At 41.0% G+C, this 15,379-nt stretch overlaps 1 protein-coding gene across 2 annotated transcripts in view; it reads left to right on the top strand.

Moving 5' to 3' along the window:
• LTK (leukocyte receptor tyrosine kinase) overlaps positions 1-15,379 on the top strand; it is an 83,167-nt gene that overhangs the window by 50,489 nt on the left and 17,299 nt on the right. For both annotated transcript variants that reach the window (XM_085224781.1, XM_085224782.1), the window contains 8 exons: positions 1,289-1,455; positions 4,738-4,832; positions 9,718-9,819; positions 11,298-11,475; positions 12,005-12,155; positions 13,077-13,208; positions 13,743-13,899; positions 14,680-14,862. In XM_085224781.1, coding sequence (XP_085080907.1) covers positions 1,289-1,455; positions 4,738-4,832; positions 9,718-9,819; positions 11,298-11,475; positions 12,005-12,155; positions 13,077-13,208; positions 13,743-13,899; positions 14,680-14,862 — 1,165 coding nt within the window. The remainder of the gene's footprint in view (positions 1-1,288; positions 1,456-4,737; positions 4,833-9,717; positions 9,820-11,297; positions 11,476-12,004; positions 12,156-13,076; positions 13,209-13,742; positions 13,900-14,679; positions 14,863-15,379) is intronic.

The raw sequence follows: 15,379 nt of genomic DNA, 5'->3' as shown, positions 1-15,379 counted from the left end.
TTCAAAAGATGAAGCCAACCTGGTGTGATAAAATCACATATCCTGCCGTCAGCCTAGATCCCTGCAAAATGTCAGGGCAGCTTCAAGATGCTGAAATCAAAAATATTTAAATAATATTGCACTCATATCACTTAGGAAAATTAAGTTGCAAGCTTGAGCTGGAGTCCAGCTCTGCCAGGGGAAAACAGAAAGCTTTGATGCCTCCTAATTAGAGCTGGCAAAAGAAATAGAGTGCAGGTGCCAAAAATATATCTTCACCATTTAAATTTATAAATTCAGGTTAAGTTTGCTGAATAGTTCCAACAAAATAAAATGTGCCTGGAGCTAGGTTCACAAAACTGGGAGCAGTAACTGTTGGTCGTGGGCATCATACAGGAAATCCAGACCCAATCTCTCCTTCACATATTTGAATACCTATTTAAAGAGCAAGGAGCTTCGTTATTGTATACATTTGTGTGTATACTCCATCTCCTGATTGAGCTCTCTTTAATACAAAGAGCAGCTGAGTTCTCCAAGCATCAGTGGAAATGGCAGCTTTCTCTTGATCTGTGACAAACTGTCAGTGGTGCCCCACAGAGAGAGGAAGGAGTCCTGCTTCAAAATATTCTTTGATCTGGTGATCAGATTGCTTACCTGCCACATCAGTGCTATGGTTCAGGTGGTGTCTATGACTTGGGGCAAGTACGTACAGTGGAGTTTCCTGTCTGTGGAGATGGCCTCTTTGCTCATTTCCTGGGTATTTGTGGCAGGGCAGTCCTCTCCTTGTAGCAGTTTTGTGCTATATAATGCCTAAGTACGGTTTGAGCCACACCAGTGCAACACGTTAATATGAATGATTACAGTGGGAAACCTTAGAAGATTTGAACTCTTTCAAACCTTTTGACAGGAGTCTTTTGGCTGGTGAGAACTCTGAGAAAGAATGTATTTAGGATTGCTTTTCTGCAGTATTCCAACTCTAGTAGAGACACTTAATGATAAAGCTTTTCTTGACTTTAAGCTTGTGTTCCTTTGCTTTGTTACTTAATGCTCTGAAGAAGATAACAATCACTCAATATCTGAGGCCATTGATATAGTTGTTAGAGTCTGAGAACGCAAGTGTCAGTTGAAGTCTCCAACAAGAAAATTCTGTGCTAGGAACAACTATGGAATCACACAAAAGCACTTGGTGTTAGTGGTGTGTGTGAATAAAGTTTGACCCACAGTCTCATATCCCGAAGGAGGGAGTAGTAAGTACTATCTCCTATTTATCAGAGGATACCATTCTTTTTTTGCTCTTGCTCTGTTACAGATCCAATTCTCAGTGCATGTTTTTGGCAACTACAATGGTACCATCTCCTTCTCTGTCAGGGAAGAAAAAAATGGAGTTCAGGTTACCTTGCCAATGTGGGAAAGAGCAGGGAGCTGGAGTGATCATTGGTTTCTCATCACTTTACCAATGCCAGCTCTTCAGAACAGGTAAGAACACCATCAGCAGCACCCAGAGATATCCCTACAGATTTTGTAAATTATTAGTGTCTTCACTGAGAAGTATCACCTTCAATTTTGCCTTCTTCCAGGCCCATTACTACTGACAAAATTAGAGGAGTACAGCAATTCTGCTTGCTGAGGAAGTCTTCTGTCTTCCTCCTTCATTCTGTGTCATTCAATTTCAAGCTATGAAATGGTGTTGACAGCAAGTTATTCTGCACAATACAGATCATTTTTAAATTGCTCCAATCTGTTTCTTGCATTTTCCTTGAGAAGGCTTGTCTCATCTCAAACTCTATGTAAGATTATAAATGTAAAAAGATCTACCTACTATTGGCATTAAGTATTGTCTTAAAACTTCATAGATTAGAAGGTTTGAGGGGATTGCTTTTAACTGGAAATATTCTCAGCATCTTTTTGTAAAAAGTTAAGGGATTTGGGTCTGAAGTGGTAGCAATTCAGATCCAAGCAGCAGCAAAACAGGAAGCAGGGAAGGAGAATGTCCCACCCTTTTTCCCACTTAAATTCTGTGATTATCTTTGGTCACAACATTAGTGTGTGCTCCTTCAGAATACAACAGGTCTGCAAACTGGCAATGTAGTATATATCCTTGTCTGACAGTCTGGGGCCCTGTGGTTAAGCATGTGTTTAGTTCTGTGTATTTAAAATAGGACCAGTGAATTTGTCCAGAATAGCTCTTTCCCTCAGGCATGTTCATCTGGACCTAGCCAGAGCGAGTCTTTTGGGCTTTTCAAAGTTGTTAAAGAGCTTCTGCTTCCTCTAATAAATGGTCCCCTATTTTTTTTGTCTGCAAAGCCTCCAATTTTTGTGTCAGACCTCAGGTCTGAAGGGAAATGGATGTGGCAGGATGGAAAGGACACCAAATAGCTTTAGGGAGCACTAGCCAGCACTCTCTGAGGACCAAAAGAAAAAAAGAAAAAAAGAAAATTCCAGTACTGTTAAACTTGAGATAGTTGAACACCCAGACAAAATAAAACAGTAGCTTATGTGTGCATGTTTCAAACTGAATGAGGGGAAGTCCCAACTCTGTGATTCTATTACAGTCTGTCCCTGCCCTCCTGTTTCCTACTTTCCTGGTCATCTCTCATGCTGTTTTATTTAGATGACCCCAGACCTATCATCAAGATTTATTCTCAATTTTTCTACTCCATTGCCTGCTTGTTTCTTTCTGTAAATCACAGGCCCAAACCCCATATGTTTATGTCTTAGCTCTGGAAATCAGTTTAGCTAACTTTTCTCCTGTTTGTCCAGATTCAGTAAAAGAAGAAATGGGTACAAAAGAGGGGGAAGTATGTGCTTTTTAACACCATCTTCTCCAAACTAACTCAGTTTTTAGGAGAGAAAAACACACAATTTGTTGATCAGCATCCCAGCTGGGCATTTGGAGATCTCTTCCTAGTGATCAGTTGGCAGGTTCTCTCACTTGGTTCACATACACAAGGAAAAAATGTTGCTATCAGAAGAGAAGCAGGCAGACAGGAGACCAGACAGAAGAGAAATTGAGAGGTCTATATGTTAGAGTCAATAAAATCAATTCAGTAAGCAGGGGCACTGGAAACCCCTTTGGCTACCAAGCACAGAGTTCAAAAGGCAAATTCTTCCTCTTTTTCTGAAGTTAGAAGGAATGGAAGGCACACAGAGTCCAGCACTTATGAGATGTCTCTTATGCACTGGGGGATGAGAGTCATTCCCCAGGCACCCACTTATACTCAGCTAGAACAGAAAGCGATCTTGTAGCACAGTGTCACGGTCCTTCTGTTCCGACTCTATGGATCAGATGTAGTATATTGACTGGACTAAGGGTATGCTGATGTGTCTTCAGAAAGGATTAGACTGTGATGCTGTGATGCATCTTTGGCCGTGGATCCTAGAAGTCCCTAATGCTGGGTTCAGGTTACTGTGAGTTTTGTCGTCCATCAAATGCTCTGGCTAGTTGCTGCATTGGACTGATGTGCAAGGTCTGAAACTGCAGAGGTACTGCTAAAAAGAGAGGCTTCTGTAGGAAGGTGATTTCCATTGGGTAAACTCCTCTGCTAACCCCATAGCTAAGAGAGTGATCATTCAAAGAACACATTTGAATTTGCTGTGCCAACACTTATTCCAAGAGGGTTCAGATCCTGTACATATGAAAGCTTTTATTTGAAGCACAAGGGACTATTCTTGAGAAGCAGAATCTTCAAGATTCAACTTTGCAACATTATATTAACTGTGGATGCTAGTTTGTGGGTTATGCAGGTGCCAGAGCACTGGCACTGTCTGCCCACAGAGGCTGTAGGTCTCCTCCTTAGTGATACCCAGAAACCTCTGGGCACCCTGCTCAGAGTGTCTGTGCTTGAACAGGGGTTGGGCCATACAGACGCACAGGTCCCTTCCAATCTCAACCATTCTGTGATTCTGTGATACGTATCAACATTTGGTTGATGGACGGAATATGCAAGTTACACTTCACTGCCAGTAATTTGGGACAAGAAGGTACTGATAGGCAGGTCAGCACTTCATCATAAATCATGATGAAGCGTTGTCAGTGACAGCAGTAGAGGTCTTCTCCATGTGTCTTTAATAAGCTGTAAACAGACTGGACATTAGGCATCTGTTTATTTCTGAAGTTTAATGAAAAACAATTTAGTCCTATCTATTAGAAGAAGGTCCTTCCGTTCATTTTGCTTCCTTCTGAATTCAGAATGTGGCAATGCTCATGGGGCATGACAGGCTTCCTAGATAAGTAGTTAACATCTGGTAATAGTGGGAAAAGTGAGGTAGCCCAGAATGCAAGCACTTTGGTGATTTGTGGCTGAAATTTAAAATGGCCTGAGTATCAGCTGAAATAAATTTGTGTCACTTTGTTATTTGTCTGGTTACACTGGCCAACACTCAGGCCTAAGATTGCTGTCTTTCTGGATATTGCTCTTTTTAATTTTTATTTCTGCTGTCTCTTTGGGGATAGATTAATTTTCCCTTTTTTTTTTCATGTGTGTGCAGATAGCAGCGGGAGTAAGATTCTCATGTTTGTTCCACATTAAATGTGACATTATATGAGCATTGGTTGGTCCTACTAACTGTTGGTATGTGAATAAGATTTCTAGCAATCTCTTATGGCTGTTCAGCAGCTTGTCTAAAGGAAAGATTCTAAATCATGATTATCACTATTGGTTGGTAAGAGAACATTGTATTTTTAGGCTTTTGTTGTTGTTGCTGTTTTTTTTCCCTCTGCCTCTTTGTCTTCTCTAAATCTTCTGTCTTTTTGCAAAGGTTTCAACTGCAACTCCTGGCAACCTGGGGTTGGAATTCCCGAGCTGACATTGCTATCGACAATATTACATTTGGAATGAACTGCTTTGTTGATGGTGAGCCATGCACGTTACAGAATCCCATAAAGAATTTGGGTAGCGTAATAAATATCCAGCTGACCCAGAACACACTTGCTGTGTTTCTCCCCTCCATAAAGAGAGCACATGAATCATTTATGTTAGCTTTTATATCACGATGCCAATTATCTTAGATCTGCTAAAGATTGCAAGTAGAGGAAATTTTACATGTGTCAGTCTATTAGTGCTCTTTCTTTTCCCTAATCTGTATCACATAGTTGAAAGCTGCCTGTGAGTCTTGGCAAGAAACTTTTGACTTATTCCTGTGCTTTAAGTGGAAGGATTACATCACATTGCTCTTTAGCAGTCCTCTCTGACCTGTGCACCCTGGCAATTGATAGCTGATGGGAACTCGTTGAAAACAAAGGGGAAAATGACTATATTTTAGGGGAGGAAAGGAGGAAAACAGAAGAATAAAATGTTTCTCTGGCAGTAAAGATTAGGTTACTACAGGTTTGTTTTGCCCTGTAGAAGGTGCATCAGATGTCACTGGCAGGTACATACATACTTCTCTTGGCTTCATTACTGTTAATGATACTGATGACAATGTGCTCCACTGAAGATGAAACCAGAGCTAATCTCCAAAACATGCTAGCAAAAGAGTTGAATTTCTTCAAGTGGAAAAAGGATGCATACTTGGGAATATTAGAAACTACCATCTTTTAGTCTCTGCGGAAAAGACTGATATTCTCTGTTGCTTAAACAAGAAGAGAACATGCAGCACTTCAGTTGTGACTTCTGTTGCAAATGAAATGTTCTCTGCTACCCTTCGAAAGTCCCCACTTCCGATATGTCAGTGCTGAGTCTAGTAGCAGGTCCCTGCAGAGACTAGCTGTAGCCTAATGTGAGAAGGCCTATGTTAAAACTGGTATGTGTTAAAAGTTTTCCACCATCTAGAGCCATTTTGTTCTCCTACCTTTGTCCAATTTGGTCTCACATTCTTTGCCCCTTAGTTCCATGGGCACTGAGTACACCGTTCAATAAAATGTTGAGCATGCATATATTCATTTGAAATTAAGAGGAAGAGGTGTTCTTTTAGGGCAAAGCCATTTATTCACTCCAGTTTCTTAACAACCCCGGCTCCCAAATACATTGGGTTATGCATGCTAACATTTTGTTTTGAAATGTGAGAAAAGTTTTTAAGGAAACTGAAGGGAGTGATTCCAGATGCTTGTTGTGCCAACTGCTGTGCACCCAACTTTCGGACTTTACTGTTCTCCTGAGAGCAAATACAGACACTAGAGTACCTGTGGACATTTTGTTGGCTCTAGTGTATAGTTATATTCTTTGGTAAGTAAGTGGGGCATAAAAGACAGTGCAAGAATGTTTTCAGGGCTTGTCTATTAGACTCCACCCAGGTTTCTCCTCACTTTCAATTACTATAAATCTCATTGATGTCCAAGAGAAGCAGCCACTTATCCCATCTGGAAGTGTGACCCAGAGTTTGCATGACTCATGCAGAAGACAGATATCGTGAAGGAAATGTTTCTTGGAAGCCTTGCACTTGCCGTTGTTCCTTGAATCCTCTTATCAAATTGACGTTTTCTCGCCTCTGAAAGTAACTCCCTTGCATTTATCTTCTCATGATTTTAATTCAGTTAGGTTGCAGAGAAGCCCAGCAGCTCTGCTGTGTTTTCAGTAATGAAATTATTTCTTCCAAGCAAGGAGAGGTTTCAGATGTCAGAGAGAGAGCCAATTAAGATCCAAACAGTGAATTATTTGCATGAGGGCAACAGGAAGGACATACAGCAGGAAGGAAAAATTTGCTGTTTGCTATGATGTAAATATTAATCTCTCCATCTATTTCAATCCCCTATTTCAATTTTCTTCAAAATCTAATGCAGGTCTTGAAAGCACTGCTTGTATGTATGCAAGTTGAGAAACTAGGTGAAGTTTTCTATATCCCTCAACACTGAGAAGAAAGAATTAGTAATATTTGGAAGGTGGGTGGGGAGGGAGAAAAGGGGGGGGAAGTGTAGTGAGGGCAGCTCAAGAGACATCAGTAGGGACGAAAAACAAACAGTCCATTCTTTGGATGGCAGCCCCTGGGCAGGGACAGATGCTTTCTCTGTGAGAAAGGCTAAGCAAAACCATCTTCTGGTTAATAAAATCACCTTGTGTTAAGACAGTGTCATAGATCTGATTCATTGTGAGAACTTTTAAGGGACAGCCATAAAGATACAAGTATTTTATCCTCTTAGCTAACTAGTGCTTCTGTAGAAAGAGATCTGAGTTTTGAGTGTCTAAATATGAAAATATGGGCTGGCATGACTGTTGTCTTCCTCAATGCTTTCATGGCCACTGCTTTCACCATTAGCTTTTAGTGCTCTGAGGATAGTATTGTTCCAATTAAGAACACAGGTCACTGGTCCATCAGTGCACTCCACTGTCCTGGCCAAGGGGATACTTTTTGATCTGAACATCATTTATACTTTCTGAAAAGACTGGTTTTTAAATGACAGGACTGTCTGAAGAGAGCTTTTGTATGTGATATCTCTTGTTTTTTACTTTGGAATCCCCAAACTATGGGGAACCTGGCCTGCCAGTTTCGTTGTTTTAGGCCAATGGTATGGGGAGGTTCAAGCTGTTCGGCACAGCCCCATTTGGTTGAGTTAGTAAGGACTGACAAGAAATGCAATTGAATCAGCCAAAGGGCTAGGAAATGGGGACGTTGGTGCAGCTTCCTCATTCTCTGTCCCACTCCAGGACAAGCTGGAGAGGCTTCCAGAAGTGCTCCACCTGCATGAGTGAGGTAAGATCTTTGAAGAAACCATGCACACTTTGAAGATACTGCAAGGCACTTTATTCTGATTAATTCCTGCCCCAATATTACTAAATCCTTCCATTACAGTCCCAGAAATGAAAATAGAAGATTCCCTTTCATTTTATGATTTTTACTGTCCATCTTCAGTGTGAAAATCAACAGCATGAGCTAAGTCCTGGAGTGACACAGTTGCTCTTCGTGTTTTTCTGATATAAGTACACCTAAACATGAATAACTCTTGATCCCTTCTGCAGTCAATATTTTGGCTATCAAAAGAGCAAGTAGAAGCTAAAAAAGACTAGAGTAGCAGCCTCTGGATGCCAGGGCTACACCATATTTGTAAAAATTGCCACCTTCCAAATTTATTTCTGGTGGCACATAAAGGATCAGCTTCCTAAGAATTAATGGCTCATGTGGACAGGCTGATGCTTAGCCTGTCATGCAGCTCTCATGCTGAAAACAGGAGACAGAAGCTTTCTTCTAGTGTGTGAAGGTTTGAGACTGTTTGGAGAAGGAGGAGAGATTGTTTGTTTGGAAACAAAGCATTGCCTTAGGATAGCCAGTTGGGATGCTGCAAACAAAATAAATAAAAATCCATGCAGACACACAGGCCGAGTCTGTATTTCAGGGATTGATTTACATTCCATCAATCTGGCAAACATAACCAGACTTCTTGTTCATCTCTAACTATCTGAAACTGGTTTGACCTTTGGGATTCATAATTCACTGCAGGTCTAGGGAGACTAAGCATCTTTTCAGGCTATGTGTTGGCTTTTTCATTTGGTTTTCCTTCTTGTCTTTGATCCAGATCATTTGTTTTGGGTTAATTTCATTTTTCACTTGCTTGACAACTCCATCCATTGAAGTTCTCTATCTCGGTATGAACAGAGTGTGACAGTACAAAGCTTTCTTTTACTTCCATCCATCAATGAGCTTTCACACAGACCTGGAGGGAATATTCTCAGGAGTAAAAGCACAGCAAGGTCTCCATGCTTCAATTAGTTATTTGGCCTTTCTGACACAGCTAACAAGTGTGTTAATTATCACTATTTAGAGCAGTGGCTTTGCAGCAGAGATAATTGTCCAGCTGGAATTGAATGAGTCTCTTTTGAATAGTGCATCAAACAGCTGTTAGATTCTCACAACTGGAACAAATGGAAATATTTGTAATGTTTTTCAACTAATGAAAAACGTTCAGTATTAAATTAACTGAGGGCTCATAAAGTGTCTCCTTTTTCTTAGAGATTTTCTTACAAAGATCTGCATACAGATGGGTATTTTAACTATGGAAACAGGATGCTTGCAGATTATAAATCAAGAGTTATTACTTCTTCCTGTTCTAAGGCAGCTTTGGTTACACATGGTGTTCTCAGTGCATTTGGATGCTTTGGCTCAGCCTCTGCTTTGAAGTCCCTCCTCTCTGAGAAGGGACTTATTTTTAAAAGCCTATTTCACTGTGCATAAATGTTGCCTTTTGCTCTGTGTTTTTCAAAAAGATTTGTCCAAAAATTTACAGATATTGCCAAGAGTATACTACTATTTCTCTACTGTGTCTGTCAGCGTGAGATCATTTTATTTAGCAAATTATTCCTTAAACAGGGTTGGGGATGGAGAGGTATGAAGTTTGTTGGTGAGAGAAGAGTGATCCAAAGCTAGTTTACCTACCATGACAACATTAAGAACCAAAAATAATATTTTTTGCTATCACTGTCCTTTATGCCTTTGACCAGCAGAGCAGCAGTACTGATATCTGTTTTCCCATACCACGCTTTTCTCGAAGATTCTTGTAACTATAGCCAGTGCAGTTTGCTGCCAATGAGCTTATCTTGCAGGTGAGCCTCCATGGGATAACACAGGATGTTTGTTCATGTGAAGTCCCTCTGATTTCAGCACAGAAGAAAGTAGCTAAGCCAAGATACAGGCACAAGAAAATCAGTTAAAAAAAAAAAAACACGCTGATTGTTTAAAATACTTCTTCTGTCCAAGATATTATATACTTACCTTAAACAAATGCTCATGCTGCATTGATTCATGCAAACTTTTAAGTTTTGCCTCTCTTTTTTTCTATCATCTTCCTATCCATTCTACAAACTATTACAGGAAGACAGCCAACTCATTTTAGTGGAAAGCGTCAGTACCCACGGGAAATTAGTAGCCCTGATGAGCATCTTCTGAACCCCCTGGAAGTGCCCTCCCTCCCAGGTAAATGGCTCAGTACTGAAAACCTGTCTCTTGCCTGTAGGAGGTGGCTTCCTTTTTATCTCTGTGTGTGATCTGCCTGAGTGTGGTCAGCACAGCTATAGCAACAGAGCAATGAAGTATAATCTTTCCTGAAGTTGTGGAGACCATGTCAGGTCTGCTTGGCTGTGGGGCAGCAGTTTCCTGAGGTCTAGCTCACGAGTCTCTAAAGAGCAGGATGTTTTTGAAGAGAAGTGGAGCCCATAAGTAAAGAAGCTTTAAGTAAAAGCCGAAGCCACCTGACTGAAATTTGAAGTGTGCTAAGGACAGTGCAGGAGAGAAAGGCATAGATTAGTACAGAAAGCTAGGGATAGATACCGAACTGCTGGGACTTAGTGAATAGTGAGGCTGAACCCAATGGATGGAGAATATGAGTGTAAAAGAACCAGGGAGGGAAAAATGTGAGAATCTGGAAATCCACAAAGGAGATAAACTGGATGAAAAGCAAGGAGAGCCAAGGTCACTAGGGACCTGTTCACTCATACCAGCAGAGGGGGACTGCTCTGAGGGACAGGCATCAATTGTGTGGGTGAGAAGAGCTGTCTAAAGGAGGGCATGAGGAGAGGAGGCTGGAGGAAGCAGAATCTAGTAAGTACAAAAAAAAAGGATATTCCACCCAAGAGCCTTCAGTAAAATACAAGATTCCTGTGTCTTGAGCTTGCTTTGCTGTGTGCACAAACCTTCTGAACTCTGTTCGTCTGAGATCTGACAATCCATATTGCTGTCAATTCCTCCATTAGCTTAAATGGCAGAGATTTCTGTAGTGGAGCTAACACTCTGCATGTTGGCAGGATAACATCTGTAGGGGATAGTTTTGCTCGTCTTTTTCTTTAAAGATGATTTAATTATTTTCTTTAAAGGCTTGTGATTTTCATTGCTATTTTAATTATTCAGCTCTTAAACAGTTCTACTTTGATAAATCCTGTATTGCTTAACTCTGACCCTGTGCATGCACTGTATCATATGGTTTTTAAAACGGTTATCACCTCTCATCCATAATCACTTGTCGCGATGTTAGACATTTTCAACTCTTATTTCTGTGTGTATGCTTGGGGCAGTCCCAGATATGTATACGGACCGAGAGAGCTCCTTGAGAGAACTATAACGCAAGTTTAAGCTTCTTCTTTTTTTTTTTTTATTATAGTCGTGAGCATGTGATAAATTAACATATTCAGTTGAAAAGATTTGTACATAGCAAACACTTCCACAATGTGATCTTTCTCATAATAATCCAACTTAAAAAAAAAAAAAAAAAAACATTAGTGTTTTGTGAACAACAATCATTTTGTCATCAAAGAATCACAAAGAACACATAGCACCAGGGCCAGTTGTTCATTCTGATTATACCTGTCCTGTAGTTGGAGTTCCATGAGTTAACTGCACATGCCCAAGAAATAAGGGGAAGCTCATATCTGCCCTAACTCTGTCTGCTCTGGTCACAGGGGATACGTCCGTTGTTCTTTGGTGGTTCTCAACATGTGGTGCCAGTGGTCCACATGGGCCAACTCAGGCTCAGTGTGACAATGCCTACAGGGGCAGCAATGTGTCGGTGATTGTGGTGAAGGAGGGAAGGCTCCGAGGAGTGCAAGTCTGGAGAGTGCCAGCCACAAACCGATACAGGTATGTGTCAGAGCGTGTTGATGAGACAATCGTTAAACTACTTTCTGGTTCTGGAATTTCAGCAAATGTAAGTGTAGGACTATCTTTGCTGAGTAGGTGAAGGGATAGAAAAGTAAGAAAGAAATAGGAGAGCAGCTCTAAGTTTCTCTGTTTGAGCTACTGTTGAAGCATGGGAAGGTGGAGCAGTGACTTGGAGGAGATTAGAACAGGAGTGACTGCGGGCATGTAATCAAATGCAAGTGCTGCTATCATTTTGGATCCAGAGCTTTGGTATTTTAGATTTGGCCATACCGGTTCACTCTGTTTGCCTCTGAAATCTGTATCTAGTGCTCTGGTGTAGCTGATTGATCTTCTTGAGCAGCCTCTGCTGTGTATGTCTCAGAGAAAGAATGGTCATGAGACACTGCAGCAAGAGCCTGCTCTGGAGCAATGCCTGATCGGGAGTGCAGGCTGGGGAGAACTCACAGATGGAGCTGCTTTGGAGGAAAAGTGTAAGATTTGTCACTTTAATTACACGTTTTTCTTCTAGAATTTCTGCATATGGAGCAGCTGGAGGAAAGGGAGCCAAAAACCACAATGAGAGGTCCCACGGGGTCTTCATCTCAGCCACCTTCCAGCTGGAGAAAGATGAGCTGCTGTACATCTTAGTGGGGCACCAGGGGGAGGATGCCTGCCCTGGGGTGAGGGCACAAGTGGGCAGAGGCTTTGCAGATATAATTCACTGAGATTCAGTGGGCAGCTTGGGGTTTGGCTGGACTGGTGATGAAAGATAGAAATCCCAGGATCCAGCCCTGAAATCCAGTCAGTATGGTAAGAACGAATAAACCAAGCTAGAAAGAATTACAAAACAAATATGAAGGACTCTGAAAAGAAAATTGACCCCAAAATGTGCAAACACATACAGAACCCACAGGAACTTTGCTTTAAGCTCCTGGTGTTTGAATTCATTATTGGCTTTCTTCTGCTTATTTTAAGAGGGGAGCTACTAGCAAGAGATGTGCATTCCCACTCTTATTTTTCCACAGTCTGAGTTTCTTTCTGCCTGCCAGGATTTTTAATTATTTTCTGTAATTTATAGAAGCACCTACAAATCCAAAGCAGCATTGTGGCTGTACTTTCTTAGGTACTCTCTAAGCTTAGACACTAATGTCGAAATCCAAAGCCAACCAAAAATGGTGGGAATCTTCCCACAAACTACAGTGGCTCCTGAGTTGGCATGTGTAATGGCAAAAAAAAACCCATTTGTGATGATTAGAAATTGCTAACATGAGTGATTATACAGATATCCTCTAATACTACACCCAGCAATGTGAAAGTCTTTGTCACTTAGGCTCAAAACCTCCCTCATCAACAAAAATTCTTTACCACATCTTCACGTTTTTTCAAGAAATGTGATTTGCCAGACCATGTAGACCTTTGTATTTTCACTTGCATGCAAATCAGAGGTAGAAGGTAGTTCTATCCCTCATTGTAGAGGAGCTCCCCTTTCATATATATATATATATATATACATGCATATTATCTGTCTGATATGTATCACAAACAGTATTTTCGTACTGAGACAGATACATCTCAATCTGAGTGTGTCTCTTTCCTTTCAGGCCAATCCTCAGACCCAGAAGATCTGCTTAGGGGAGTCATCTGTCATTGAAGAAGATTACAAAAAAAAAAAGGACCTGAAGGACTGGGCTGGAGGAGGTGGGGGTGGAGGAGGAGCAACCTACATCTTTAGAGTAAGTATTGCCTCTTTCCCTCCAACCTGAGTAGTGTCCTGCAAAGCAACTATCTTTCACCATCTATCACGGCATATGAAGTTTAGTTCTTAAATGAAGATGATGAGAAAGGATTGTCTCTCCCTTCTGCCTCTCTTTGTGTTGCTCTGTCTTTTTGTATTTTTGAGTTCTTTATGTCTTTTCATATTCTCAATCATTTCATCACTGTAGCTAAGGTAGCTGAACTGCTTCTTCAGTTCTTGATACCTCAGATCTGGGAACCACACCTGGGTCTTGTTTTAATACTAACAGCAGTCCTAACAGAACAAAACAAAACAAAAAAACAAACCACTGATATTCATTTGAATAGTTCCTTTTGTACACAGAAACACTGTAAAATGTCTTTATAATGTAGTCAGGAAACTATCAATACCATTGCTCTGGCATTGGGCCTCTCTTCTTTGGATTGCTTTTGTGCTTTTTGATGAGTGTGTTGTGCATTCACAAATTCAAGGGATGTGAAGTTTTTCTGATATTTGATGGGGGGTTTTCCAGCAGAAGGATGGGATTTTCGAACCTTTGCTCATCGCAGCAGGAGGAGGAGGAAAAGCCTATCTGAAGGCTCAGGACAACTCCCTGGATGACATACCCCTGGAGCAATTTGAGAACAGCACTGCAGTACCGGGAGTCAGTGGAAGAACTGGGGCAGCAGGTGAGATGCTAAAACTACAGAAAGTCTAAATCAAATGGCTCAATGCAGAAGCTGTCCTGTCAATGAGGGGATTCTTGATCTTTTGGAATTCTATGGTAGTAGTAGTTAGTAATAGGCTTCTAGTCTATAAAGGATGTCTTTTTACATGGTCTATCACTTAAATAAAAAGAGAATGCATGGGACAGATGATGAGTGGCTCTTCCGTAGGAGTGCTCTTTTCTGGAAAGTTCACAAGTGAAAATGATGTTTGGAAGTTGGAGCTCACTCCTCCAAACTGTTACAGTGGCTTTAGAAGAGAACACTTTTTCCCTATTACTTCCCTGAAACTAACAAAAAGAGTTCTTCTGGAAGTATCCTAGAAATGGAAGCTTACTTATAGTGCACCAGTGGCTCTCCAGATACTGTGTAATATCCTTATAGAGGGATCACTCAAGTGAGATGAGAAAATCCCCAAGGAATTCAGCATCTATCAGAGCTGAAAGCCCTAAACAGTTACCCCAAGGGGGACTGGTAGGCTCCTTATTTCCCCAGTGCCACTACAAATTGGTGCTGAATTGTTGGGTAGGCAGCAGGTACTACAGATCATGCACTCGATTTCCATTTTGTTGTTAACCATGACAACAAGAAGCTTGTCTGTATATTCTCTTACCCTTTAATAAAGAGTTAACTTGAATGCAGGCACTTCTTAAGAAATTAATTTTAATTTTAATTAAATAAAATTTTCTTTGATTGTGCTTCATTCACCTGCTCTTGTTTTGTTGTGACTCTTCGATTGTGAAGGTGGAGGTGGTGGCTGGCAAGATGTGACTCTGCTTCCTCAAGCTGGGAAGTCCCTCTTGGAAGGTGGAGAAGGGGGTCAAGCTTGTCATCAAGCATTAGCCAAGCTCCAGTGGGCTACCTCTGGTGGTTTTGGTGGTGGAGGAGGAGCTTGTACTTCTGGTGGAGGAGGTGGAGGTTACAGAGGTAGGTCTGCTGAAGAAATAGTTGTACTGTCTCATTTTGTGCAATTCAGAGCTCATGCAACTAGGAACTGGAGCTCTCAGAGCAGAAGTACACTACTCCAGAAGGTGATTTACAGACACTTCAATATGAATGGATGAACACCCCCCTCCATCTTTATTTAATTGGAGAAATCAAGATTATAGAAGCATTTGTAAGACAGTATTTTCCAGACAAGCTGAATAATCCCTTATTTGTTCTCAAAATGCCCAAGGAACTGTTTAGTTTTTTTTTTTTTCTTTTTTTTTTTTTCTTTTTTCTGCTTAAAGCAAATGTATTTTTACCTAGATGAACTGAGAAACCTACGCTTGAATAAGCCACTTCACTAACCTTGGTACTGGTTGGGATGAATGAGCCTTATTCATGAAGGATGTTATACAGTTAATATTACTGAAAGATTGGGAGTGACTGCAAGTGTTTAGAGCCAGGAACAAAATGTGGCACTTCAGAGGCATCACACTTTTGTAGCATGCAGTGCTGA

Source organism: Meleagris gallopavo, chromosome 5 (genome assembly GCF_905368555.1).
Source record: "Meleagris gallopavo chromosome 5, MGAL_WU_HG_1.1, whole genome shotgun sequence".
Classification (NCBI taxonomy): domain Eukaryota; kingdom Metazoa; phylum Chordata; class Aves; order Galliformes; family Phasianidae; genus Meleagris; species Meleagris gallopavo.
Note: the sequence above shows the minus strand (reverse complement) of the source record. Positions and strands in the feature narration are given on the sequence as shown.